The sequence below is a fragment of the Clavelina lepadiformis genome, chromosome 6 (assembly GCF_947623445.1).
Source record: "Clavelina lepadiformis chromosome 6, kaClaLepa1.1, whole genome shotgun sequence".
Taxonomy (NCBI): domain Eukaryota; kingdom Metazoa; phylum Chordata; class Ascidiacea; order Aplousobranchia; family Clavelinidae; genus Clavelina; species Clavelina lepadiformis.
Window position 1 is genome coordinate 6,211,809 of NC_135245.1, and position 23,169 is coordinate 6,234,977.

General features: G+C 35.6%; 1 protein-coding gene and 44 non-coding genes across 45 annotated transcripts; all 45 read right to left on the reverse strand.

The window, feature by feature from the left end:
• Positions 1-111: 111 nt before the first annotated feature.
• On the reverse strand, positions 112-183 carry Trnaq-uug (transfer RNA glutamine (anticodon UUG)). The gene has a single exon. It is a non-coding gene; the product is annotated as a tRNA-Gln (tRNA).
• Positions 184-268: 85 nt separating this feature from the next.
• On the reverse strand, positions 269-359 carry Trnay-gua (transfer RNA tyrosine (anticodon GUA)). Its single transcript is given in 2 exon segments — positions 269-304; positions 323-359. It is a non-coding gene; the product is annotated as a tRNA-Tyr (tRNA).
• Positions 360-620: 261 nt separating this feature from the next.
• Trnaq-uug (transfer RNA glutamine (anticodon UUG)) lies at positions 621-692 on the reverse strand. Its single transcript has one exon. It is a non-coding gene; the product is annotated as a tRNA-Gln (tRNA).
• An 89-nt stretch (positions 693-781) lies between these two features.
• Trnay-gua (transfer RNA tyrosine (anticodon GUA)) lies at positions 782-872 on the reverse strand. The gene is given in 2 exon segments: positions 782-817; positions 836-872. It is a non-coding gene; the product is annotated as a tRNA-Tyr (tRNA).
• Positions 873-1,294: 422 nt separating this feature from the next.
• Positions 1,295-1,385, reverse strand: Trnay-aua (transfer RNA tyrosine (anticodon AUA)). Its single transcript is given in 2 exon segments — positions 1,295-1,330; positions 1,349-1,385. It is a non-coding gene; the product is annotated as a tRNA-Tyr (tRNA).
• A 422-nt stretch (positions 1,386-1,807) lies between these two features.
• On the reverse strand, positions 1,808-1,898 carry Trnay-aua (transfer RNA tyrosine (anticodon AUA)). Its single transcript is given in 2 exon segments — positions 1,808-1,843; positions 1,862-1,898. It is a non-coding gene; the product is annotated as a tRNA-Tyr (tRNA).
• Positions 1,899-2,160: 262 nt separating this feature from the next.
• Trnaq-cug (transfer RNA glutamine (anticodon CUG)) lies at positions 2,161-2,232 on the reverse strand. The gene has a single exon. It is a non-coding gene; the product is annotated as a tRNA-Gln (tRNA).
• A 602-nt stretch (positions 2,233-2,834) lies between these two features.
• Trnay-gua (transfer RNA tyrosine (anticodon GUA)) lies at positions 2,835-2,925 on the reverse strand. Its single transcript is given in 2 exon segments — positions 2,835-2,870; positions 2,889-2,925. It is a non-coding gene; the product is annotated as a tRNA-Tyr (tRNA).
• A 417-nt stretch (positions 2,926-3,342) lies between these two features.
• On the reverse strand, positions 3,343-3,433 carry Trnay-gua (transfer RNA tyrosine (anticodon GUA)). Its single transcript is given in 2 exon segments — positions 3,343-3,378; positions 3,397-3,433. It is a non-coding gene; the product is annotated as a tRNA-Tyr (tRNA).
• A 261-nt stretch (positions 3,434-3,694) lies between these two features.
• On the reverse strand, positions 3,695-3,766 carry Trnaq-cug (transfer RNA glutamine (anticodon CUG)). The gene has a single exon. It is a non-coding gene; the product is annotated as a tRNA-Gln (tRNA).
• Positions 3,767-3,855: 89 nt separating this feature from the next.
• On the reverse strand, positions 3,856-3,946 carry Trnay-aua (transfer RNA tyrosine (anticodon AUA)). The gene is given in 2 exon segments: positions 3,856-3,891; positions 3,910-3,946. It is a non-coding gene; the product is annotated as a tRNA-Tyr (tRNA).
• Positions 3,947-4,208: 262 nt separating this feature from the next.
• Positions 4,209-4,280, reverse strand: Trnaq-cug (transfer RNA glutamine (anticodon CUG)). The gene has a single exon. It is a non-coding gene; the product is annotated as a tRNA-Gln (tRNA).
• Positions 4,281-4,365: 85 nt separating this feature from the next.
• Trnay-gua (transfer RNA tyrosine (anticodon GUA)) lies at positions 4,366-4,456 on the reverse strand. Its single transcript is given in 2 exon segments — positions 4,366-4,401; positions 4,420-4,456. It is a non-coding gene; the product is annotated as a tRNA-Tyr (tRNA).
• Positions 4,457-4,718: 262 nt separating this feature from the next.
• On the reverse strand, positions 4,719-4,790 carry Trnaq-cug (transfer RNA glutamine (anticodon CUG)). The gene has a single exon. It is a non-coding gene; the product is annotated as a tRNA-Gln (tRNA).
• A 441-nt stretch (positions 4,791-5,231) lies between these two features.
• On the reverse strand, positions 5,232-5,303 carry Trnaq-cug (transfer RNA glutamine (anticodon CUG)). The gene has a single exon. It is a non-coding gene; the product is annotated as a tRNA-Gln (tRNA).
• An 84-nt stretch (positions 5,304-5,387) lies between these two features.
• Positions 5,388-5,478, reverse strand: Trnay-gua (transfer RNA tyrosine (anticodon GUA)). The gene is given in 2 exon segments: positions 5,388-5,423; positions 5,442-5,478. It is a non-coding gene; the product is annotated as a tRNA-Tyr (tRNA).
• Positions 5,479-5,895: 417 nt separating this feature from the next.
• Trnay-aua (transfer RNA tyrosine (anticodon AUA)) lies at positions 5,896-5,986 on the reverse strand. The gene is given in 2 exon segments: positions 5,896-5,931; positions 5,950-5,986. It is a non-coding gene; the product is annotated as a tRNA-Tyr (tRNA).
• Positions 5,987-6,404: 418 nt separating this feature from the next.
• On the reverse strand, positions 6,405-6,495 carry Trnay-gua (transfer RNA tyrosine (anticodon GUA)). The gene is given in 2 exon segments: positions 6,405-6,440; positions 6,459-6,495. It is a non-coding gene; the product is annotated as a tRNA-Tyr (tRNA).
• A 261-nt stretch (positions 6,496-6,756) lies between these two features.
• Positions 6,757-6,828, reverse strand: Trnaq-cug (transfer RNA glutamine (anticodon CUG)). Its single transcript has one exon. It is a non-coding gene; the product is annotated as a tRNA-Gln (tRNA).
• An 85-nt stretch (positions 6,829-6,913) lies between these two features.
• Positions 6,914-7,004, reverse strand: Trnay-gua (transfer RNA tyrosine (anticodon GUA)). The gene is given in 2 exon segments: positions 6,914-6,949; positions 6,968-7,004. It is a non-coding gene; the product is annotated as a tRNA-Tyr (tRNA).
• Positions 7,005-7,269: 265 nt separating this feature from the next.
• Trnaq-uug (transfer RNA glutamine (anticodon UUG)) lies at positions 7,270-7,341 on the reverse strand. Its single transcript has one exon. It is a non-coding gene; the product is annotated as a tRNA-Gln (tRNA).
• Positions 7,342-7,426: 85 nt separating this feature from the next.
• On the reverse strand, positions 7,427-7,517 carry Trnay-gua (transfer RNA tyrosine (anticodon GUA)). The gene is given in 2 exon segments: positions 7,427-7,462; positions 7,481-7,517. It is a non-coding gene; the product is annotated as a tRNA-Tyr (tRNA).
• Positions 7,518-8,500: 983 nt separating this feature from the next.
• Trnaq-cug (transfer RNA glutamine (anticodon CUG)) lies at positions 8,501-8,572 on the reverse strand. The gene has a single exon. It is a non-coding gene; the product is annotated as a tRNA-Gln (tRNA).
• A 3,236-nt stretch (positions 8,573-11,808) lies between these two features.
• On the reverse strand, positions 11,809-13,901 carry LOC143462719 (uncharacterized). The gene has a single exon (XM_076960971.1). The coding sequence runs from the start codon at positions 13,795-13,797 to the stop codon at positions 12,340-12,342; it is 1,458 nt and encodes a 485-aa protein (XP_076817086.1). The 5' UTR covers positions 13,798-13,901; the 3' UTR covers positions 11,809-12,339.
• Positions 13,902-15,109: 1,208 nt separating this feature from the next.
• Positions 15,110-15,181, reverse strand: Trnaq-uug (transfer RNA glutamine (anticodon UUG)). Its single transcript has one exon. It is a non-coding gene; the product is annotated as a tRNA-Gln (tRNA).
• Positions 15,182-15,774: 593 nt separating this feature from the next.
• Positions 15,775-15,865, reverse strand: Trnay-gua (transfer RNA tyrosine (anticodon GUA)). The gene is given in 2 exon segments: positions 15,775-15,810; positions 15,829-15,865. It is a non-coding gene; the product is annotated as a tRNA-Tyr (tRNA).
• A 261-nt stretch (positions 15,866-16,126) lies between these two features.
• Positions 16,127-16,198, reverse strand: Trnaq-cug (transfer RNA glutamine (anticodon CUG)). The gene has a single exon. It is a non-coding gene; the product is annotated as a tRNA-Gln (tRNA).
• An 85-nt stretch (positions 16,199-16,283) lies between these two features.
• On the reverse strand, positions 16,284-16,374 carry Trnay-gua (transfer RNA tyrosine (anticodon GUA)). The gene is given in 2 exon segments: positions 16,284-16,319; positions 16,338-16,374. It is a non-coding gene; the product is annotated as a tRNA-Tyr (tRNA).
• A 261-nt stretch (positions 16,375-16,635) lies between these two features.
• On the reverse strand, positions 16,636-16,707 carry Trnaq-uug (transfer RNA glutamine (anticodon UUG)). The gene has a single exon. It is a non-coding gene; the product is annotated as a tRNA-Gln (tRNA).
• Positions 16,708-16,791: 84 nt separating this feature from the next.
• Trnay-gua (transfer RNA tyrosine (anticodon GUA)) lies at positions 16,792-16,882 on the reverse strand. Its single transcript is given in 2 exon segments — positions 16,792-16,827; positions 16,846-16,882. It is a non-coding gene; the product is annotated as a tRNA-Tyr (tRNA).
• A 770-nt stretch (positions 16,883-17,652) lies between these two features.
• Positions 17,653-17,724, reverse strand: Trnaq-cug (transfer RNA glutamine (anticodon CUG)). Its single transcript has one exon. It is a non-coding gene; the product is annotated as a tRNA-Gln (tRNA).
• An 84-nt stretch (positions 17,725-17,808) lies between these two features.
• On the reverse strand, positions 17,809-17,899 carry Trnay-gua (transfer RNA tyrosine (anticodon GUA)). Its single transcript is given in 2 exon segments — positions 17,809-17,844; positions 17,863-17,899. It is a non-coding gene; the product is annotated as a tRNA-Tyr (tRNA).
• A 418-nt stretch (positions 17,900-18,317) lies between these two features.
• On the reverse strand, positions 18,318-18,408 carry Trnay-aua (transfer RNA tyrosine (anticodon AUA)). Its single transcript is given in 2 exon segments — positions 18,318-18,353; positions 18,372-18,408. It is a non-coding gene; the product is annotated as a tRNA-Tyr (tRNA).
• A 263-nt stretch (positions 18,409-18,671) lies between these two features.
• Trnaq-uug (transfer RNA glutamine (anticodon UUG)) lies at positions 18,672-18,743 on the reverse strand. The gene has a single exon. It is a non-coding gene; the product is annotated as a tRNA-Gln (tRNA).
• A 437-nt stretch (positions 18,744-19,180) lies between these two features.
• Trnaq-cug (transfer RNA glutamine (anticodon CUG)) lies at positions 19,181-19,252 on the reverse strand. Its single transcript has one exon. It is a non-coding gene; the product is annotated as a tRNA-Gln (tRNA).
• A 593-nt stretch (positions 19,253-19,845) lies between these two features.
• Positions 19,846-19,936, reverse strand: Trnay-aua (transfer RNA tyrosine (anticodon AUA)). The gene is given in 2 exon segments: positions 19,846-19,881; positions 19,900-19,936. It is a non-coding gene; the product is annotated as a tRNA-Tyr (tRNA).
• Positions 19,937-20,354: 418 nt separating this feature from the next.
• On the reverse strand, positions 20,355-20,445 carry Trnay-gua (transfer RNA tyrosine (anticodon GUA)). The gene is given in 2 exon segments: positions 20,355-20,390; positions 20,409-20,445. It is a non-coding gene; the product is annotated as a tRNA-Tyr (tRNA).
• A 261-nt stretch (positions 20,446-20,706) lies between these two features.
• Positions 20,707-20,778, reverse strand: Trnaq-uug (transfer RNA glutamine (anticodon UUG)). The gene has a single exon. It is a non-coding gene; the product is annotated as a tRNA-Gln (tRNA).
• Positions 20,779-20,862: 84 nt separating this feature from the next.
• Trnah-gug (transfer RNA histidin (anticodon GUG)) lies at positions 20,863-20,953 on the reverse strand. The gene is given in 2 exon segments: positions 20,863-20,898; positions 20,917-20,953. It is a non-coding gene; the product is annotated as a tRNA-His (tRNA).
• A 262-nt stretch (positions 20,954-21,215) lies between these two features.
• Trnaq-cug (transfer RNA glutamine (anticodon CUG)) lies at positions 21,216-21,287 on the reverse strand. The gene has a single exon. It is a non-coding gene; the product is annotated as a tRNA-Gln (tRNA).
• A 452-nt stretch (positions 21,288-21,739) lies between these two features.
• Positions 21,740-21,811, reverse strand: Trnaq-cug (transfer RNA glutamine (anticodon CUG)). The gene has a single exon. It is a non-coding gene; the product is annotated as a tRNA-Gln (tRNA).
• An 89-nt stretch (positions 21,812-21,900) lies between these two features.
• Positions 21,901-21,991, reverse strand: Trnay-aua (transfer RNA tyrosine (anticodon AUA)). Its single transcript is given in 2 exon segments — positions 21,901-21,936; positions 21,955-21,991. It is a non-coding gene; the product is annotated as a tRNA-Tyr (tRNA).
• A 262-nt stretch (positions 21,992-22,253) lies between these two features.
• On the reverse strand, positions 22,254-22,325 carry Trnaq-uug (transfer RNA glutamine (anticodon UUG)). The gene has a single exon. It is a non-coding gene; the product is annotated as a tRNA-Gln (tRNA).
• A 437-nt stretch (positions 22,326-22,762) lies between these two features.
• Positions 22,763-22,834, reverse strand: Trnaq-cug (transfer RNA glutamine (anticodon CUG)). The gene has a single exon. It is a non-coding gene; the product is annotated as a tRNA-Gln (tRNA).
• An 84-nt stretch (positions 22,835-22,918) lies between these two features.
• On the reverse strand, positions 22,919-23,009 carry Trnay-gua (transfer RNA tyrosine (anticodon GUA)). Its single transcript is given in 2 exon segments — positions 22,919-22,954; positions 22,973-23,009. It is a non-coding gene; the product is annotated as a tRNA-Tyr (tRNA).
• Positions 23,010-23,169: the final 160 nt, after the last annotated feature.

Sequence of the window (23,169 nt, forward strand, 5' to 3'; positions counted from 1 at the left end):
TGCAAATTTCAAAAAAAATTTCAACTTCTGCTTACGATGGTTGAGCTTTAGAAACGAAAATGTTTCCCAGAATTGTTTGGTTACACATTTTATTAAATAACAAAAAGAAAAAGGTCTCACCGAGATTTGAACTCGGATCGCAGGATTCAAAGTCCTGAGTGCTAACCGTTACACAATGAGACCGACGAGACAACTTTTTATATTGTTGAAATTGAGATACTCTTTTATGTTATTTAGAAGCTGTCAAAATATGTAGCTTGACAAAAAATCCTTCGAACCGGATTCGAACCAGTGACCTATGGATTTCTGACTGATCTTTCCACTACAGTCCACCGCTCTACCAACTGAGCTATCGAAGGTACATTCGCATACCTAAAGAAAGCTATTACATCATATATTAATGCCACTCAGTCGAAGTTTCTTTTCAAAGTATTGGTTAAATGTAAGGTTATAAGAATTTAAAAGTGTCAGAGTCTCTTTAATGCAATTCATTTAATACCACAAAATTTGCAAATTAAAAAAAAAGGTTTCAACTTCTGCTTACGATGGTTGAGCTTTAGAAACGAAAAAGTTTCCCAGAATTGTTTGGTTACACATTTTATTAAATAACAAAAAGAAACAGGTCTCACCGAGATTTGAACTCGGAACGCAGGATTCAAAGTCCTGAGTGCTAACCGTTACACCATGAGACCGACGAGACAACCTTCTATATTGTTGAAATTGACATATTCTTTTATGTTATTTAGAAGCTGTCAAAATATATAGCTTGTTATATTGTATATCCTTCGAACCGGATTCGAACCAGTTACCTATGGATTTCTGACTGATATTCCCACTACAGTCCACCGCTCTACCGACTGAGCTATCGAAGGCACATGCGAATAACTACAGATTGTTTTTAACTGCTATTTTAATGCCACTCAATCGAAGTTTCTTTTCAAAATATTGGTTAAATGTAAGGTTCTAAGAATTTAATATTGTCAGAGCCTCTTTAAAGCAATTTATTTAATACCACAAAATTTTGCAAATTTCAAAAAAGGTTTCAACTTCTGCTTACGATGGTTGAGTTTTAGAAACGAAAAAGTTTCCCAGAGTTGTTTGGTTACACATTTCATTAAAAAACAAAATGGAACATGTCACACTGAGATTTGAACTCGGATCGCAGGATTCAGAGTCCTGAGTGCTAACCGTTACACCATGAGAACGACGAGACAACATTTTATATAGTACAATTTGAGATACTGTTTTATGTTATTTACAAGCTGTCAACATATGTAGCTTGTTATTCTGTACATCCTTCGAACCGGATTCGAACCAGTGACCTATGGATTTCTTACTGATATTTCCACTATAGTCCACCGCTCTACCAACTGAGCTATCGAAGGCACATTCGAAAATCTACAGAAAGCTTTTAAACCATATTTTAATGCCACTCAATCGAAGTTTCTTTTCAAAGTATTGGTTAAATGTAAGGTTATAAGAATTTAAAAGTGTCAGAGTCTCTTTAATGCAATTCATTTAATACCACAAAATTTGCAAATTAAAAAAAAAAGTTTCAACTTCTGCTTACGATGGTTGAGCTTTAGAAACGAAAAAGTTTCCCAGAATTGTTTGGTTACACATTTTATTAAATAACAAAAAGAAACAAGTCTCACTGAGATTTGAACTCGGATCGCAGGATTCAGAGTCCTGAGTGCTAACCGTTACACCATGAGAACGACGAGACAACATTTTATATAGTACAATTTCAGATACTGTTTTATGTTATTTACAAGCTGTCAACATATGTAGCTTGTTATTCTGTACATCTTTCGAACCGGATTCGAACCAGTGACCTATGGATTTCTTACTGATATTTCCACTATAGTCCACCGCTCTACCAACTGAGCTATCGAAGGCACATTCGAAACTCTACAGAAAGCTTTTAAACCATATTTTAATGCCATTCAATCGAAGTTTCTTTTCAATTTTTTGGTTAAATGTAAGGTTCTGGGAATTTAAAAGTGTCAGGGCTTCTTCAAAGTAATTCATTTAATACCAAAAAATTTGGCAAATTTCAAAAATGGTTTTAACTTCTGCTTACGATGGTTGAGTTTTAGAAACGAAAAAGTTTCCCAGAGTTTGTTTATTTACACATTTCATTAAATAACAAAATGGAACAGGTCTCACTGAGATTTGAACTCGGATCGCAGGATTCAGAGTCCTGAGTGCTAACCGTTACACCATGAGACCGACAAAACAACATTTTATATTGTTGAAATTAACATACTGTTTTATGTTATTCAGAAGCTGTCAAAATATATAGCTTGTTATATTGTATATCCTTCGAACCGGATTCGAACCATTGACCTATGGATTTGCGACTGATATTTCCACTACAGTCCACCGCTCTACAAACAGAGCTATCGAAGGCACATTCGCAAACCTACAGAAAGCTTTTACATCATATATTAATGCCAATCAATCGAAGTTTCTTTTCAAAGTTTTGGTTAAATGTAATGTTCTAAGAATTTAATATTGTCAGACCCTCTTTAAAGCAATTTATTTAATACCACAAAATTTTGCAAATTTCAAAAAAGGTTTCAACTTCTGCTTACGATGGTTGAGTTTTAGAAACGAAAAAGTTTCCCAGAGTTGTTTGGTTACACATTTCATTAAAAAACAAAATTGAACATGTCACACTGAGATTTGAACTCGGATCGCAGGATTCAGAGTCCTGAGTGCTAACCGTTACACCATGGGACCGACAAAACAACGTTTTATATTGTTGAAATTGACATACTCTTTTATGTTATTTAGAAGCTGTCATTATATATAGCTTGTTATACCGTAAATCCTTCGAACCGGATTTGAACCAGTGACCTATGGATTTCTGACTGATATTCCCACTACAGTCCACCGCTCTACCAACTGAGCTATCGAAGGCACATTCGCAAACCTACAGAAAGCTTTTACATTATATATTAATGCCAATCAATCGAAGTTTCTTTTCAAAGTATTGGTTAAATGTAAGGTTTTAAGAATTTAAAAGTGTCAGAGCCACTTCAAAGCAATTCATTTTATACCACAAAATTTGCAAATTTGAAAAAAAATTTCAACTTCTGCTTACGATGGTTGAGCTTTAGAAACGAAAATGTTTCCCAGAACTGTTTGGTTACACATTTTATTAAATAACAAAAAGAAAAAGGTCTAACCGAGATTTGAACTCGGATCGCAGGATTCAAAGTCCTGAGTGCTAACCGTTACACAATGAGACCGACGAGACAACTTTTTATATTGTTGAAATTGACATACTCTTTTATGTTATTTAGAAGCTATCAAAATATGTAGCTTGACAAAAAATCCTTTGAACCGGATTCGAACCAGTGACCTATGGATTTCTGACTGATATTCCCACTACAGTCCACCGCTCTACCAACTGAGCTATCGAAGGCACATTCGCATAACTACAGATTGTTTTTAAATCATATTTTAATGCCACTCAATCGAAGTTTCTTTTCAAAGTATTGGTTAAATGTAAGGTTTTAAGAATTTAAAAGTGTCAGGGCTTCTTCAAAGCAATTCATTTAATACAACAAAATTTTGCAAATTTCAAAAAAGGTTTCAACTTCTGCTTACGATGGTTGAGTTTTAGAAACGAAAAAGTTTCCCAGAGTTGTTTGGTTACACATTTCATTAAATAACAAAAAGGAACAGGTCTCACCGAGATTTGAACTCGGATCGCAGGATTCAGAGTCCTGAGTGCTAACCGTTACACCATGAGAACGACGAGACAACATTTTATATAGTACAATTTGAGATACTGTTTTATGTTATTTACAAGCTGCCAACATCTGTAGCTTGTTATTCTGTACATCCTTCAAACCGGATTCGAACCAGTGACCTATGGATTTCTTACTGATATTTCCACTATAGTCCACCGCTCTACCAACTGAGCTATCGAAGGCACATTCGAAAATCTACAGAAAGCTTTTAAACCATATTTTAATGCCATTCAATCGAAGTTTCTTTTCCATTTTTTGGTTAAATGTAAAGTTCTGGGAATTTAAAAGTGTCAGGGCTTCTTCAAAGCAATTCATTTAATACCAAAAAATATTGCAAATTTCAAAAATGGTTTTAACTTCTGCTTACGATGGTTGAGTTTTAGAAACGAAAAAGATTCACAGAGTTTGTTTGGTTACACATTTCATTAAATAACAAAAAGGAACAGGTCTCACCGAGATTTGAACTCGGATCGCAGGATTCAGAGTCCTGAGTGCTAACCGTTACACCATGAGACCGACGAGACAACATTTTATATAGTACAATTTGAGATACTGTTTTATGTTATTTAGAAGCTGTCAACATATGTAGCTTGACATAAAATCCTTCGAACCGGATTCGAACCAGTGACCTATGGACTTCTGACTGATATTTCCACTACAGTCCACCGCTCTACCAACTGAGCTATCGAAGGCACATTCGCAAATCTACAGAAAGCTTTTTAACGATATTTTAAAGCCACTCAATCGAAGTTTCTTTTCAAATTATTGGTTAAATGTAAGGTTATAAGAATTTAAACGTGTCAGAGTCTCTTTAATGCAATTCATTTAATACCACAAAATTTGCAAATTAAAAAAAAAAGGTTTCAACTTCTGCTTACGATGGTTGAGTTTTAGAAACGAAAAAGTTTCCCAGAATTGTTTGGTTACACATTTAATTAAATAACAAAAAAAAACAGGTCTCACTGAGATTTGAACTCGGATCGCAGGATTCAGAGTCCTGAGTGCTAACCGTTACACCATGAGACCGACATAACAACATTTTATATTGTTGAAATTCACATATTCTTTTATGTTATTCAGAAGCTGTCAAAATACATAGCTTGTTATATTGTATATCCTTCGAACCGGATTAGAACCATTGACCTATGGATTTCTGACTGATATTTCCACTACAGTCCACCGCTCTACAAACAGAGCTATCGAAGGCACATTCGCAAACCTACAGAAAGCTTTTACATCATATATTAATGCCAATCAATCGAGGCTTCTTTTCAAAGTATTGGTTAAATGTAATGTTCTAAGAATTTAATATTGTCAGACCCTCTTTAAAGCAATTTATTTAATACCACAAAATTTTGCAAATTTCAAAAAAGCTTTCAACTTCTGCTTACGATGGTTGAGCTTTAGAAACGAAAAAGTTTCCCAGAGTTGTTTGGTTACACATTTCATTAAAAAACAAAATGGAACAGGTCTCACCGAGACTTGAACTCGGATCGCAGGATTCAGAGTCCTGAGTGCTAACCGTTACACCATGAGACCGACGAGACAACAATTTATATTGTTGAAATTGAGTTACTCTTTTATGTTATTAAGAAGCTGTCAAAGTATGTAGCTTCTTTTACATCCTTCGAACCGGATTCGAACCAGTAAACTATGGATTTCTGACTGATATTTCCACTACAGTCCACCGCTCTACCAACTGAGCTATCGAAGGCACATTCGCATAACTATAGATTGTTTTTAAATCATATTTTTATGCCACTCAATCGAAGTTTCTTTTCAAAGTATTTATTAAATGCAAGGTTCTAAGAATTTAATATTGTCAGAGCCTCTTCAAAGCAATTCATTTAATACCACAAAATTTGCAAATTTCAAAAAAGGTTTCAACTTCTGCTTACGATGGTTTAGTTTTAGAAACGAAAAAGTTTCCCAGAGTTGTTTGGTTACACATTTCATTAAATAACAAAAAGGAACAGGTCTCACCGACATTTGAACTCGAAAGGCAGGATTCAGAGTCCTGAGTGCTAACCGTTACACCACGAGACCGACAAGACAACCTTTTATATAGTACAATTTGAGATACTGTTTTATGTTATTTAGAAGCTGTCAACATATGTAGCTTGACAAAAAATTCTTCGAACCGGATTCGAACCAGTGACCTATGGATTTCTGACTTATATTTCCAATATAGTCCACCGCTCTACCAACTGAGCTATCGAAGGTACATTCGCATACCTAAAGAAAGCTATTACATCATATATTAATGCCACTCAGTCGATGTTTCTTTTCAAAGTTTTAGTTAAATGTAAGGTTCTGAGAATTTAAAAGTGTCAGGGCCTCTTCAAAGCAATTCATTTAATACCACAAAATTTGCAAATTTGAAAAAAAAGGTTTCAACTTCTGCTTACGATGGTTGAGTTTTAGAAACGAAAAAGTTTCCCAGAGTTGTTTGGTTACACATTTTATTAAAAAACAAAATGGAACAGGTCTCACCGAGATTTGAGCTCGGATCGCAGAATTCAGAGTCCTGAGTGCTAACCGTTACACCATGAGACCGACGAGACAACATTTTATATTGTTGAAATTAAGATACTCTTTTATGTTATTAAGAAGCTGTCAAAATATGTAGCTTGTTATACAGTCTTCGAACCGGATTCGAACCAGTGACCTATGGATTTCTGACTGATATTTCCACTACAGTCCACCGCTCTACCAACTGAGCTATCGAAGGCACATTCGCAAATCTACAGAAACATTTTAAACGATATAGTAATGCCACTCAATTCAAGTTTCTTTTCAAAGTTTTGGTTAAATGTAAGGTTCTAAGAATTTAATATTATCAGAGCCTCTTTAAAGCAATTTATTTAATACCACAAAATTTTGCAAATTTCAAAAAAGCTTTCAACTTCTGCTTACGATGGTTGAGTTTTAGAAATGAAAAAGTGTCCCAGAGTTGTTTGGTTACACATTTCATTAAATAACAAAAAGGAACAGGTCTCACCGAGATTTGAACTCGGATCGCAGGATTCAGAGTCCTGAGTGCTAACCGTTACACCATGAGACCGACAAAACAACATTTTATATTGTTGAAATTCACATACTCTTTTATGTTATTAAGAAGCTGTCAACATATGTAGCTTGACAAAAAATCCTTCAAACAGGATTCGAACCAGTGACCTATGGATTTCTTACTGATATTTCCATTACAGTCCACCGCTCTACCAACTGAGCTATCGAAGGCACATTCGCAAACCTACAGAAAGCTTTTACATGATATATAAAATGCCAATCAATCGAAGTTTTTTTTCAAAGTTTTGGTTAAATGTAAGGTTATAAGAATTTAAAAGTGTCAGAGCTTCTTTAAAGCAATTCATTTAACACCACAAAATTTTGCAAATTTCAAAAAAAAGGTTTCAACTTCTGCTTACGATGGTTGAGCTTTAGAAACGAAAAAGTTTCCCAGAGTTTGTTTGATTACACATTTTATTAAATAACAAAAAGAAACAGGTCTCACCGAGATTTGAACTCGGATCGCAGGATTCAAAGTCCTGAGTGCTAACCGTTACACCATGAGACCGACGAGACAATCTTTTATATTGTTGAAATTGACATACTCTTTTATGTTATTAAGAAGCTGTCAAAATATGTAGCTTGACAAGAAATCCTTCGTACCGGATTCGAACCAGTGACCTATGGATTTCTGACTGATATTCCCACTACAGTCCACCGCTCTACCAACTGAGCTATCGAAGGCACATGCGAACACATACAGATTGTTTTTAAGTGATATTTTAATGCCACTCAATCGAGGTTTCTTTTAAAAATTTTGGTTAAACGTAAGGTTCTAAGAATTTCATAGTGTCAGAGCCTCTTCAAAGCAATTCATTTAATACCACAAAAATTTGCAAATTTGAAAAAAAAAGGTTTCAACTTCTGCTTACGATGGTTGAGCTTTAGAAAAGAAAAAGTTTCCCAGAAATGTTTGGTTACACGTTTTATTAAATAACAAAAATGGAACAGGTCTCACCGATATTTGAACTCGGATCGCAGAATTCAAAGTCCTGAGCGCTAACCGTTACACAATGAGACCGACGAGACAACTTTTTATATTGTTGAAATTGAGATACTCTTTTATGTTTTTTCGAAGGTGTCAAAATATATAGCTTGACAAAAAATCCTTCGAACCGGATTCGAACCAATGACCTATGGATTTCTGACTGATATTCCCACTACAGTCCACCGCTTCACCAACTGAGCTATCGAAGGAACATTCGCATAACTACAGATTGTTTTTAAATCATATTTTAATGCCACTCAATCGTAGTTTTTTTTCAAAGTATTGGTTAAATGTAAGGTTCTAAGAACTTGAAAGTGTCAGAGCCTCTTCAAAGCAATTCATTTAATACCACAAAATTTTGCAAATTTCAAAAAAAGTTTCAACTTCTGCTTACGTTACCAATTGAGCTATCGAAGGCACATTCGCAAATCTACAGAAAGCTTTTAAACCATATTTTAATGCCACTCAATCGAAGTTTCTTTTCAAAGTATTGGTTAAATGTAAGGTTCTAAGAATTTAAAAGTGTCAGAGCCTCTTTAATGCAATTCATTTAATACCACAAAATTTGCAAATTAAAAAAAAAAAGTTTCAACTTCTGCTTACGATGGTTGAGCTTTAGAAACGAAAAAGTTTCCCAGAGTTGTTTGGTTACACATTTCATTAAAAAACAAAATGGAACAGGTCTCACTGAGATTTGAACTCGGATCGCAGGATTCAGAGTCCTGAGTGCTAACCGTTACACCATGAGACCAACAAAACAACATTTTATATTGTTGAAATTCACATACTCTTTTATGTTATTAAGAAGCTGTAAACATATGTAGCTTGACAAAAAATCCTTCAAACAGGATTCGAACCAGTGACCTATGGATTTCTTTTTTTTTTTTTTTTTTTTTTAACCCTTTCATGGGTTTTAACGCGACAATGCACGATCAATACACGAAAACATTATTCGATATGCAATACACTTATGTACATAAATACTTCTTTTGATATTGTCGCAATCGAAATTAATTTGAGCACATACTATTCGAAAGGGTTTGTGTTACTGAGTTGTGAACACTTGTCTGGCGACTTTTCTCTGCGCTATTGCGCGCTTTTGACATTTCTTTTATTCTGTTTATCACCTCTTGATAGAGAAACGGTTCTTGTTCGAAAATCACTTTGTTCCTAGATAGCCATATGCAGTACCTTGAAATGCTTAACAATAATATTGTTGCATTCAAATTGGTTTCGCAAACACAAAGTTGTTTTAGTGAACTCAAGTCCAAGGCAATACACATTTGTGGAGAAACTTTCGGCATCAAAGCACCACTGATGTTAAATATTATCACGTTTACATAATCCCATATGGGTTGTATACATACACAATCATAAAACACATGATATACATCTTCATCATGAAGGTCACATAATGGGCATCTTGATGTTTTTTGTATACGTGCTATGCGCTCATTAATACATAAGGGTAGCACATTCCATACCATCTTGTAACCAAAAGTTTTTAAATAATTTGGTAGTACCTTATTGTGAATGCCAGTCCACATGTTTTGCATATTTATGGGGAACATAGGTACAAGTACTTGTGCATTTCTCTCGTTTACAATTCTCCTGTAGATTTGTTTGGTTGTCTTTTCAGCAATTTCATCTATGGTAATGCTGTAACGTTTCAGGATATCTACTACGTTGCTATAATATGACGTGGGTGGTGAAGCATGCAGCACAGAATTATTTACAGGCATTGCCAGCATTTTACACAAAGTAAAGCCAATGTAATATTCAAGGAAATACAGCGGTAAGTGTATGCTGTTATTTTTCTTTCGAGCGTTGTAATATTTCTTAACAACTTTTAACTTCAAGATATCTAAATACAATGGAATGTCAATAAAGTCGTATCCACCGTTTTCCCTGGTTTTACTTATCGTTTCAATGTTTAATCTTGCACCAGTGCTAAAAACATAATTTTCAACAATTTTGCGTACATTTCGGCGTTGCTGAAGCGCAAGATCATACACTCTAGAACCATACACAAAAATGGGCAATAATAGTGTTTTTACAATTAGCGATTTTCCATCATACGTCGATCTAAATTTTGAGAAATTCGATACCTTCAAACGCATGCTACGCACCTTGTTTTCGAGCCAATCAGTAATTGCCTGAGGTCTACCATAAGGAACGTTCAAAACATTTATCGAATCGACCCAGGAAAGCGTGGGAAGCTGAGAGTTGTTGCTTTGCTTCTTACCTAGTTTCAAAGCCGTTACTTTACTGAAGTTCACTTTTATTCCCGTCGCTGTAAGGTATTCACCTAATACAACAAAGGCCTGTGACACCGATTGTTCATCTTGGAGCACCAAGGTTGTATCATCAGCGTATGCTATAGTTTTCACAACTTTACCGCCTGAAGCTGGTAGATGTAAACCTTGTATATCTGTATTCTTGTTTAAAGCAGTTATAGCCGGCTCCATTGCTAACAGAAACAAATACAAGCTTGATGGATCTCCTTGCCGTAAACCGCGTTCGACGCGAAAATCTGCCCCTATGTGCCCATTTATCATTACACATGTTTGATTATTTATCAGCGTAGTTGTAATCATTTTCGTAAAAATTTCACCAAACCCGAATTTTTTCAGAATTTCAACCAAGAATTCATGGTCGACGCAGTCAAATGCTTTGTAGATGTCAAGAGATACAATGTATCCATCGGTGTTTCTGTTTTTAATATATTCAATACAGTCTCTAAGCAGCGCTGTTCCATCGTTTATATCTCTGCCACACACAGCAAACTGCGTGTCATTGATAAGTTTTGGTACTAAGCTTTTCAATCGTAACGTCATCATTTTGCTAAATATTTTATAATCGACATTCAGTAATGTTATCGGTCGATAATTTTTTATATCAGTCCGTTCGCCTTTCTTAAATATCAGAGTTATCAATCCCCGAGTCAACTCGGCGGGTGGTTGTGATTCAGCAAAAAACTCTTTCGCTACTTCAATCAGCGTGTCGCCTACAAGGCTCCAAAACGTTTTGTAGAATTCTATGCTTAAGCCATCGAGCCCCGGTGTTTTACCATTTTTCATGGATTTAACGGCGAAAAGCATCTCGTCCTTAGTTACTTCTAGATCTAAGGTCTCTGTGGTGTCTCTATCTATTTTTTGTTCAATATCTTGTAGGAACGCGCTTTGTCTCCGTTTGTCAAGTTTTTGTTTCGAGTATAAGGTTTTATAAAAATCAGTCGCAACGTCTAGTTTTTCTTTCGGCGTGTTTGCTTCAATGTTTTGATTTGTGCGCAGCGACTCGATGTAGGTCGCTCTATGATGTTCTTTCAGCTTGCGGTAGAAAAACTTTGTCGGGCGATCTCGGTAGTCAAGTTCATTTGCATGAGCAATTATTCTAAATTTCTTTCGTTTTTCTTTGTGGATAGTAATTAGTTCGGCTTTTGTTTTGCGAAACTCTGTCATGACTTTTTTGCCTTCATTTAAGTCTTGGCGCAAATCATTGAGGCTTGCGTTTAATTCGTGTTCTCGCTGATTCTTTTTTTGGTGAATTCGCTTCGAGTGTTTCTGCACCAGTTCTTTTATTCGGTACTTTGTATCAATCCACCAATCGAGTTTATTTTTTGTAAAGAACTTGCAGACTTTTATAATCATGCCAGCTTTCTTTTAATTCTTGAGTAAGGTCTTCATTTTCGTAAACGGTGACATTGTTTTTCCAGTAGCCATTGCCGTAGCTTCTGGAAATGTTTAATTTGATATCAACGTGAATCGCATCGTGATCACTTACAGCGCAAGGTTCGATGACATGATTAATGTGCGTGAGCTCGTCTGAACCGTAAAAGCGGTCCAGCCTTGAGTGCGCCTCGTTGCCATGCCAAGTAAATTCTTTTCCGTTCGGTCGTGATATTCTATAGAGGTCTTTCAATCCGTAGGTTTCGCACAAATCCTTCAGGGACTTCGACTCATACCGTTTAACTTGTTGCGCCATAAAGTTATTGCGATCTTTTTGTCGGTCGTCGACGCAGTTGAAATCCCCCGCCAACAGTGTTGGTAATTTACTGTGCACATAAGGATATATGCCGTCATAAAACCGATCTTGCGTGTTGCATTCGTTGCCACTTCCGCGTACTGGTGCGTAAACGTTTACAATGTGCATACTTTCGCCAAAAACACTAATATCCGTGGCTAATACTCTCCCAAAGTTGTCAAAATTTACGCTTTTAACCTCTATATGCTTGTTATTTATTAGTATAGCCAGGCCTCTTGATTGCGTGTTTCCTGAATTCCACAGCGCACGCTTACCCCATTCTTTTGTCCACTGTATTTCGTCCCCCGGGCTAGAGTGCGTTTCTTGTAACAAGGCAACGTCAACGTTTTTGGTGCGTAGCAAGTCATAAACGAAGGCGCGTTTGTCTTGCTTTCGCAATCCATTACAATTAAGACAGAGAATACGTAGAAGAAACATAATAAACGATAACGTAAGGTATCTAAATCCGGAAAAAACGAATACAATAATTACTATTTAAATATAATCTTTAATCCCTTCAATACTCTCACATGTGTATTTATATCCACAATTACAAAAGTATGATTGAGAGGGGCTTATGGCCTTACAAACCACCTCTTCACAGTCACAATGTATAACACACAAATTGCATTCTGTGTTCACACATTTGCCTTGTGTTCTAATAGGGGGTATTAGGTTGTAGCTCTTACATAAACACTCACACAATGAAGCATTACAGGTTGCACATTCAACAAAGTTCTCACCATACTCTGATACATGAGTGTGTGCTTTACAGCAAGATAGGTATTTTAATTCACTTTGACACACATCACAAGGAAAGTCATGCATGTTTCCTTCTGGAATTATCTGTTTAATTCTGTCATTACAGGTATTTATTACTATATAATCTTCAGGGCATTTACTACATTGCCATTTCCTGCACTCATCCAAGATATGTTCTTCATTGTTACATGTTAGACATTTGACTATGTATGTATTATCATTATGGCTAACCTTTGTGCAGGGCTCCTCCGATGCCTCATCTGGAGAGGATCTTTTCCTGTCACTCCTCCTCTCAGTATTATTTTCTATTGAGTTGTCTTCATTCATATGTACTTCTGTTAGATTGTTTTCTGTCATGTCAAACCAGTCCCTAGGTTGTTCTTCCCCTTTCTTTGTGGTTGCTGTATCAGGTTCATTGCTGTCATTGTTCTTTCCATCTTCAGTATTGTCCTTGTTTGTGTTTATTATAGAATTTTCATGGTTTTCTTCATTGTGAGTGTGGCCAGGTGATTGGTGTCTAGTGAGAGGGTTTCTATAATAATCTATACCTCTTCTGGGGTTTGGCTGATTGTTCTCTTCCAGTGGGGGGTATTCAGAGTTATTTTTGGCAGGACAGTTGATGTGTTTGTGTCCTGGTTTGTTGCAGTACTGGCATGTTGCCAACTGTCCATGGTATTTGACTAGTAGTTCTTCCCCAAGAATATTTAAATAGCTTGGTATTGGTGTTTGATCCAGTTCATCTTTAGCCATTTCCATAATATAAACACCACTGAACAAAGCCTTTGCATCTTTTTTTGGGAAACGTTTAATGATTTTACCATGATTTTCTTCTAAGAATGATTTCAAGGCTTCAATAGGAAATGGTGTAGGAATCCAAGATATATGAACATATACCTTATCCGGTTCATATAGCTTTAGGTACCAAATTTCTTCAAGATTAAGAAGTTTTTCATGTAAATCCAGAACATGCTCTCTCGACTTGCAGGTAATATCGATATTGCCACCTTTCTTCTCCACTAGGCCAACGAGTAATTTTAAAGAAAAGTTAATCTTTTCAAAAATTTTCCAAAGATCTTCCCTTTTGGTACCATAAGATACTCTAAACGTTAGGCAATTTGGCCTTGCATACTCCATAAGTCTTAACTTCTTCTTGACTTTGTCCGAATAAGAAACGGGTTTACTTTCTGCCATAACTTTCGATGATTCAGAGCACTCAAGTGCAAATATTTAACAATATAAGCCGGCGTAATGGGTGGCTAACCCAAAATATTCAACCAGATTTCCACGAGATTGCTTAACTCCGACTGATATTTCCACTACAGTCCACCGCTCTCAACTTTAACTTTCTTCTACAATACTATGGGAAAAGGATGGTGGTGTATTGGTTTTAGACTGGCCTAAGCCAAGTCTGACTGTTGACTCCGCTAATGATTGTCTTTGACTCCGTTGCGTTTACTGTCTTATTTGCTTCTTAAATCAACACCAACTTCATAAGTTCAAATTGTTATTGTCCGAATAAGTTGTATCGAATTAGGAATATTACACCATGCTTCCAATTCCCATTATCTTAGCAATTACTTCAATTTACAGGAATAACTCATAAAGAAGAGAATTTCTCGAGTATGATTAGAGAAGGGAGCGATTTAAATCCAACATTTACTTTTATACTAAAATATTGACCAATCAGCTTTATGCCAATCAGCCCATAATCACGTGTACAATTCCAATTTCAGCCTTTTTCTCACAAAGAATTCAAATACAGAAAACCACTTGACACACTTAACAACGCCACATGTTGGTTTGAAACTACGATTTAATTAAAGATACTAGAAAACAATACCTGCTACCATAAAACCACGTGTCGCATATATTGTACGTTATCTGAACGTTTTCAAGTACACTCAAACTTTACGCCGTGAAAACAATGCTATTTGAAACACTTCAATCTGCGTTAAATATGTCGGTTCAGAATTTCTTGTTTGAATAAGAGATTAACACGATAAATACGTCTGTTTTAACATTTACTTAATTCCAGCCAGAGAAACACACAAAAACCGCTTTTAAAATGCCAATTATAAAACTTGTTTAATTTGATTATATCCAAACGCCACAATACCATGCGAAAGCGATAGGCAAAGAAAGCCATCTTGGTGTGTAAAGAATCTGAACCAGTGACCTATGGATTTCTTACTGATATTTTCACTACAGTCCACCGCTCTACCAACTGAGCTATCGAAGGCACATTCGCAAACCTACAGAAAGCTTTTACATGATATATAAAATGCCAATCAATCGAAGTTTCTTTTCAAAGTTTTGGTTAAATGTAAGGTTCTAAGAATTTAAAAGTGTCAGAGCCTCTTTAAAGCAATTCATTTAATACCACAACATTTTGCAAATTTCAAAAAAAAGGTTTCAACTTCTGCTTACGATGGTTGAGCTTAAGAAACGAAAAAGTTTCCCAGAGTTGTTTGGTTACACATTTCATTAAATAACAAAATGAAACAGGTCTCACCGAGATTTGAACTCGGATCGCAGGATTCAAAGTCCTGAGTGCTAACCGTTACACCATGAGACCGACAAGACAACCTTTTATATTGTTGAAATTGACATACTCTTTTATGTTATTAAGAAGCTGTCAAAATATGTAGCTTGACAAGAAATCCTTCGTACCGGATTCGAACCAGTGACATATGGATTTCTGACTGATATTCCCACTACAGTCCACCGCTCTACCAACTGAGCTATCGAAGGCACATGCGAACACCTACAGATTGTTTTTAAGTGATATTTTAATGCCACTCAATCGAGGCTTCTTTTAAAAATTTTGGTTAAACGTAAGGTTCTAAGAATTTCATAGTGTCAGAGCCTCTTCAAAGCAATTCATTTAATACCACAAAATTTGCAAATTTCAAAAATGGTTTCAACTTCTGTTTACGATGGTTGAGTTTTAGAAACGAAAAAGTGTCCCAGAATTGTTTGGTTACACATTTCATTAAATAACAAAAAGGAACAGGTCTCACCGAGATTTGATTTTGGATCGCAGGATTCAGAGTCCTGAGTGCTAACCGTTACACCATGAGACCGACGAGACAACATTTTATATTGTTGAAATTGAGTTACTCTTTTATGTTATTAAGAAGCTGTCAAAGTATGTAGCTCGACATAAAATCCTTCGAACCGGATTCGAACCAGTGACCTATGGACTTCTGACTGATATTTCCACTACAGTCCACCGCTCTACCAACTGAGCTATCGAAGGCACATTCGCAAATCTACAGAAAGCTCTTAAACCATATTTTAATGCCAATCAATCGAAGTTTCTTTTCAAAGTATTGGTTAAATGTAAGGTTCTAAGAATTTAAAAGTGTCAGAGTCTCTTTAATGCAATTCATTTAATACCACAAAATTTGCAAATTAAAAAAAAAAGTTTCAACTTCTGCTTACGATGGTTGAGCTTTAGAAAGGAAAAAGTTTCCCAGAGTTGTTTGGTTACACATTTCATTAAAAAACAAAATGGAACAGGTCTCACTGAGATTTGAACTCGGATCGCAGGATTCAGAGTCCTGAGTGCTAACCGTTACACCATGAGACCAACAAAACAACATTTTATATTGTTGAAATTCACATACTCTTTTATGTTATTAAGTAGCTGTCAACATATGTAGCTTGACAAAAAATCCTTCAAACAGGATTCGAACCAGTGACCTATGGATTTCTTACTGATATTTCCACTACAGTCCACCGCTCTACCAACTGAGCTATCGAAAGCACATTCGCAAATCTACAGAAACCTTTTAAACCATATATTAATGCCACTCAATTCAAGTTTCTTTTCAAAGTTTTGGTTAAATGTAAGGTTCTAAGAATTTAATATTGTCAGAGCCTCTTTAAATCAATTTATTTAATACCACAAAATTTTGCAAATTTAAAAAAAGGTTTCAACTTCTGCTTACGATGGTTGAGTTTTAGAAACCAAAGTGTTTCCCAGAATTGTTTGGATACACATTTTATTAAATAACAAAAAGAAAAAGGTCTCACCGAGATTTGAACTCGGATCGCAGGATTCAAAGTCCTGAGTGCTAACCGTTACACCATGAGACCGACAACACAACATTTTATATTGTTGAAATTGACATACTCTTTTATGTTATTAAGAAGCTGTCAAAGTATGTAGCTTCTTTTACATCCTTCGAACTGGATTCGAACCAGTAAACTATGGATTTCTGACTGATATTTCCACTACAGTCCACCGCTCTACCAACTGAGCTATCGAAGGCACATTCGCATAACTACAGATTGTTTTTAAATCATATTTTTATGCCACTCAATCGAAGGTTTTTTCAAAGTATTGATTAAATGCAAGGTTCTAAGAATTTAAAAATGTCAGAGCTTCTTCAAAGCAATTTATTTAATACCACAAAATTTTGCAAATTTCAAAAAAGGTTTCAACTTCTGCTTACGATGGTTGAGTTTTAGAAACGAAAAAGTGTCCCAGAGTTGTTTGGTTACACATTTCATTAAATAACAAAAAGGAACAGGTCTCACCGAGATTTGAATTGGGATCGCAGGATTCAGAGTCCTGAGTGCTAACCGTTACACCATGAGACCGCCAAAACAACCTTTTATATTGTTGAAATTGAGTTACTCTTTTATGTTATTAAGAAGCTGTCAAAGTATGTAGCTTGACATAAAATCCTTCGAACCGGATTCGAACCAGTGACATATGGACTTCTGACTGATATTTCCACTACAGTCCACCGCTCTACCAACTGAGCTATCGAAGGCACATTCGCAAACCTACAGAAAGCTTTTACATGATATATGAAATGCCAATCAATCGAAGTTTCTTTTCAAAGTTTTGGTTAAATGTAAGGTTCTAAGAATTTCATAGTGTCAGAGCCTCTTCAAAGCAATTCATTTAATACCACAAAATTTTGAAAATTTCAAAAATGGTTTCAACTTCTGTTTACGATGGTTGAGTTTTAGAAAAGAAAAAGTTTCCCAGAATTGTTTGGTTACACATTTCATTAAATAACAAAAAGGAACAGGTCTCACCGAGATTTGAACTCGGATCGCAGGATTCAGAGTCCTGAGTGCTAACCGTTACACCATGAGACCGACGAGACAACATTTTATATTGTTGAAATTGAGTTACTCTTTTATGTTATTAAGAAGCTGTCAAAGTATGTAGCTTCTTTTACATCCTTCGAACCGGATTCGAACCAGTAAACTATGGATTTCTGACTGATATTTCCACTACAGTCCACCGCTCTACCAACTGAGCTATCGAAGGCACATTCGCATAACTACAGACTGTTTTTAAATCATATTTTTATGCCACTCAATCGAAGTTTCTTTTCAAAGTATTGATTAAATGCAAGGTTCTAAGAATTTAAAAATGTCAGAACCTCTTCAAAGCAATTCATTTAATACCACAAAATTTTGCAAATTTCAAAAAAGGTTTCAACTTCTGCTTACGATGGTTGAGTTTTAGAAACGAAAAAGTTTCCCAGACTTGTTTGGTTACACATTTCATTAAATAACAAAAAGGAACAGGTCTCCCCGACATTTGAACTCGAAAGGCAGGATTCAGAGTCCTGAGTGCTAACCGTTACACCATGAGACCGACGATGCAACCTTTTATATAGTACAATTTGAGATACTGTTTTATGTTATTTAGAAGCTGTCAACATATGTAGCTTGACAAAAAATTCTTCGAACCGGATTCGAACCAGTGACCTATGGATTTCTGACTGATATTTCCAATATAGTCCACCGCTCTACCAACTGAGCTATCGAAGGTACATTCGCATACCTAAAGAAAGCTATTACATGATATATTAATGCCACTCAGTCGAAGTTTCTTTTCAAAGTTTTAGTTAAATGTAAGGTTCTGAGAATTTAAAAGTGTCAGGGCCTCTTCAAAGCAATTCATTTAATACCACAAAATTTGCAAATTTGAAAAAAAAGGTTTCAACTTCTGCTTACGATAGTTGAGCTTTAGAAAGGAAAAAGTTTCCCAGAGTTTGTTTGATTACACATTTCATTAAATAACAAAAAGAAACAGGTCTCACCGAGATTTGAACTCGGATCGCAGGATTCAAAGTCCTGAGTGCTAACCGTTACACCATGAGACCGACGAGACAACCTTTTATATTGTTGAAATTGACATACTCTTTTATGTTATTAAGAAGCTGTCAAAATATGTAGCTTGACAAGAAATCCTTCGTACCGGATTCGAACCATTGACCTATGGATTTCTGACTGATTATCCCACTACAGTCCACCGCTCTACCAACTGAGCTATCGAAGGCACATGCGAACACCTACAGATTGTTTTTAAGTGATATTTTAATGCCACTCAATCGAGGCTTCTTTTAAAAATTTTGGTTAAACGTAAGGTTCTAAAAATTTCATAGTGTCAGAGCCTCTTCAAAGCAATTCATTTAATACCACAAAATTTTGAAAATTTCAAAAATGGTTTCAACTTCTGTTTACGATGGTTGAGTTTTAGAAAAGAAAAAGTTTCCCAGAATTGTTTGGTTACACATTTCATTAAATAACAAAAAGGAACAGGTCTCACCGAGATTTGAACTCGGATCGCAGGATTCAGAGTCCTGAGTGCTAACCGTTACACCATGAGACCGACGAGACAACATTTTATATTGTTGAAATTGAGTTACTCTTTAATGTTATTAAGAAGCTGTCAAAGTATGTAGCTTCTTTTACATCCATCGAACCGGATTCGAACCAGTAAACTATGGATTTCCGACTGATATTTCCACTACAGTCCACCGCTCTACCAACTGAGCTATCGAAGGCACATTCGCATAACTACAGATTCTTTTTAAATCATATTTTTATGCCAATCAATCGAACTTTCTTTTCAAAGTATTGATTAAATGCAAGGTTCTAAGAATTTAAAAATGTCAGAGCCTCTTCAAAGCAATTCATTTAATACCACAAAATTTTGCAAATTTCAAAAAAGGTTTCAACTTCTGCTTACGATGGTTGAGTTTTAGAAACGAAAAAGTGTCCCAGAGTTGTTTGGTTACACATTTCATTAAATAACAAAAAGGAACAGGTCTCACCGACATTTGAACTCGAAAAGCAGGATTCAGAGTCCTGAGTGCTAACCGTTACACCATGAGACCGACGAGACAACCTTTTATATAGTACAATTTGAGATACTGTTTTATGTTATTTAGAAGCTGTCAACATATGTAGCTTGACAAAAAATCCTTCGAACCGGATTCGAACCAGTGACCTATGGATTTCTGACTGATATTTCCAATATAGTCCACCGCTCTACCAACTGAGCTATCGAACGTACATTCGCATACCTAAAGAAAGCTATTACATCATATATTAATGCCACTCAATCGAAGTTTCTTTTCAAAGTTTTAGTTAAATGTAAGGTTCTGAGAATTTAAAAGTGTCAGGGCCTCTTCAAAGCAATTCATTTAATACCACAAAATTTGCAAATTTGAAAAAAAAGGTTTCAACTTCTGCTTACGATGGTTGAGTTTTAGAAACGAAAAAGTTTCCCAGAGTTGTTTGGTTACACATTTTATTAAAAAACAAAATGGAACAGGTCTCACCGAGATTTGAACTCGGCTCGCAGATTTCAGAGTCCTGAGTGCTAACCGTTACACCATGAGACCGACGAGACAACATTTTATATTGTTGAAATTAAGATACTCTTTTATGTTATTAAGAAGCTGTCAAAATATGTAGCTTGTTATACAGTCTTCGAACCGGATTCGAACCAGTGACCTATGGATTTCTGACTGATATTTCCACTACAGTCCACCGCTCTACCAACTGAGCTATCGAAGGCACATTCGCAAATCTACAGAAACCTTTTAAAGCATATATTAATGCCACTCAATTTAAGTTTCTTTTCAAAGTTTTGGTTAAATGTAAGGTTCTAAGAATTTAATATTGTCAGAGCCTCTTTAAAGCAATTTATTTAATACCACAAAATTTTGCAAATTTAAAAAAAGGTTTCAACTTCTGCTTACGATGGTTGAGTTTTAGAAACCAAAGTGTTTCCCAGAATTGTTTGGATACACATTTTATTAAATAACAAAAAGAAAAAGGTCTCACCGAGATTTGAACTCGGATCGCAGGATTCAAAGTCCTGAGTGCTAACCGTTACACCATGAGACCGACAAGACAACATTTTATATTGTTGAAATTGAGTTACTCTTTTATGTTATTTAGAAGCTGTCAAATTATGTAGTTTCTTTTACATCCTTCGAACCGGATTGGAACCAGTGACCTATGGATTTCTGACTGATATTTCCACCACAGTCCACCGCTCAACTAACTGAGCTATCGAAGGCACATTCGCAAATATACAGAAACCTTTTAAACCATATATTAATGCCACTCAATCGAAGTTTCTTTTCAAAGTTTTTTTTAAATGTAAGGTTCTAAGAATTTAATATTGTCAGAGCCTCTTTAAAGCAATTTATTTAATACCACAAAATTTTGAAAATTTCAAAAAAGGTTTCAACTTCTGCTTACAATGGTTGAGTTTTAGAAACGAAAAAGTTTCCCAGAGTTTGTTTGGTTACACATTTCATTAAATAACAAAAAGGAACAGGTCTCACCGAGATTTGAACTCGGATCGCAGGATTCAGAGTCCTGAGTGCTAACCGTTACACCATGAGACCGACGAGACAACCTTTTATATAGTACAATTTGAGATACTGTTTTATGTTATTTAGAAGCTGTCAACATATGTAACTTGTTATTCTGTATATCCTTCGAACCGGATTCGAACCGGATTCGAACCAGTGACCTATGGATTTCTGACTGATATTTCAACTACAGTCCACCGCTCTACCATCTGAGCTATCGAAGGCACATTCGCAAAACTACAGAAAGCTTTTACATCATACATTAATGCCAATCAATCGAAGTTTCTTTTCAAAGTTTTGGTTAAATGTAAGGTTCTAAGAATTTAATATTATCAGAGCCTCTTTAAAGCAATTTATTTGATACCACAAAATTTTGCAAATTTCAAAAAAGCTTTCAACTTCTGCTTACGATGGTTGAGTTTTAGAAACGAAAAAGTGTCCCAGAGTTGTTTGGTTACACATTTCATTAAATAACAAAAAGGAACAGGTCTCACCGAGATTTGAACTCGGATCGCAGGATTCAGAGTCCTGAGTGCTAACCGTTACACCATGAGAACGACGAGACAACAATTTATATAATACATTTTCAGATACTGTTTTATGTTATTTACAAGCTGTCAACATATGTAGCTTGTTATTCTGTACATCCTTCGAACCGGATTCGAACCAGTGACCTATGGATTTCTTACTGATATTTCTACTATAGTCCACCGCTCTACCAACTGAGCTATCGAAGGCACATTCGAAAATCTACAGAAAGCTTTTAAACCATATTTTAATGCCATTCAATCGAAGTTTCTTTTCAATTTTTTGGTTAAATGTAAGGTTCTGGGAATTTAAAAGTGTCAGGGCTTCTTCAAAGCACTTCATTTAATACCACAAAATTTTGCAAATTTCAAAAATGGTTTTAACTTCTGCTTACGATGGTTGAGTTTTAGAAACGAAAAAGTTTCCCAGAGTTTGTTTGATTACACATTTCATTAAATAACAAAAAGAAACAGGTCTCACCGAGATTTGAACTCGGATCGCAGGATTCAAAGTCCTGAGTGCTAACCGTTACACCATGAGACCGACGAGACAACCTTTTATATTGTTGAAATTGACATACTCTTTTATGTTATTAAGAAGCTGTCAAAATATGTAGCTTGACAAGAAATCCTTCGTACAGGATTCGAACCATTGACCTATGGATTTCTGACTGATTATCTCTCTACAGTCCACCGCTCTACCAACTGAGCTATCGAAGGCACATGCGAACACCTACAGATTGTTTTTAAGTGATATTTTAATGCCACTCAATCGAGGCTTCTTTTAAAAATTTTGGTTAAACGTAATGTTCTAAGAATTTCATAGTGTCAGAGCCTCTTCAAAGCAATTCATTTAATACCACAAAATTTTGAAAATTTCAAAAACGGTTTCAACTTCTGTTTACGATGGTTGAGTTTTAGAAACGAAAAAGTTTCCCAGAATTGTTTGGTTACACATTTCATTAAATAACAAAAAGGAACAGGTCTCACCGAGATTTGAACTCGGATCGCAGGATTCAGAGTCCTGAGTGCTAACCGTTACACCATGAGACCGACGAGACAACATTTTATATTGTTGAAATTGAGTTACTCTTTTATGTTATTAAGAAGCTGTCAAAGTATGTAGCTTCTTTTACATCCTTCGAACCGGATTCGAACCAGTAAACTATGGATTTCTGACTGATATTTCCACTACAGTCCACCGCTCTACCAACTGAGCTATCGAAGGCACATTCGCATAACTACAGACTGTTTTTAAATCATATTTTTATGCCACTCAATCGAAGTTTCTTTTCAAAGTATTGATTAAATGCAAGGTTCTAAGAATTTAAAAATGTCAGAGCCTCTTCAAAGCAATTCATTTAATACCACAAAATTTTGCAAATTTC

What these genes read in the sequence shown, in the direction of transcription:
- LOC143462719 (XM_076960971.1), bottom strand. Translation starts at nt 13,797, where the DNA reads ATGGCAGAAAGTAAACCCGTTTCTTATTCGGACAAAGTCAAGAAGAAG.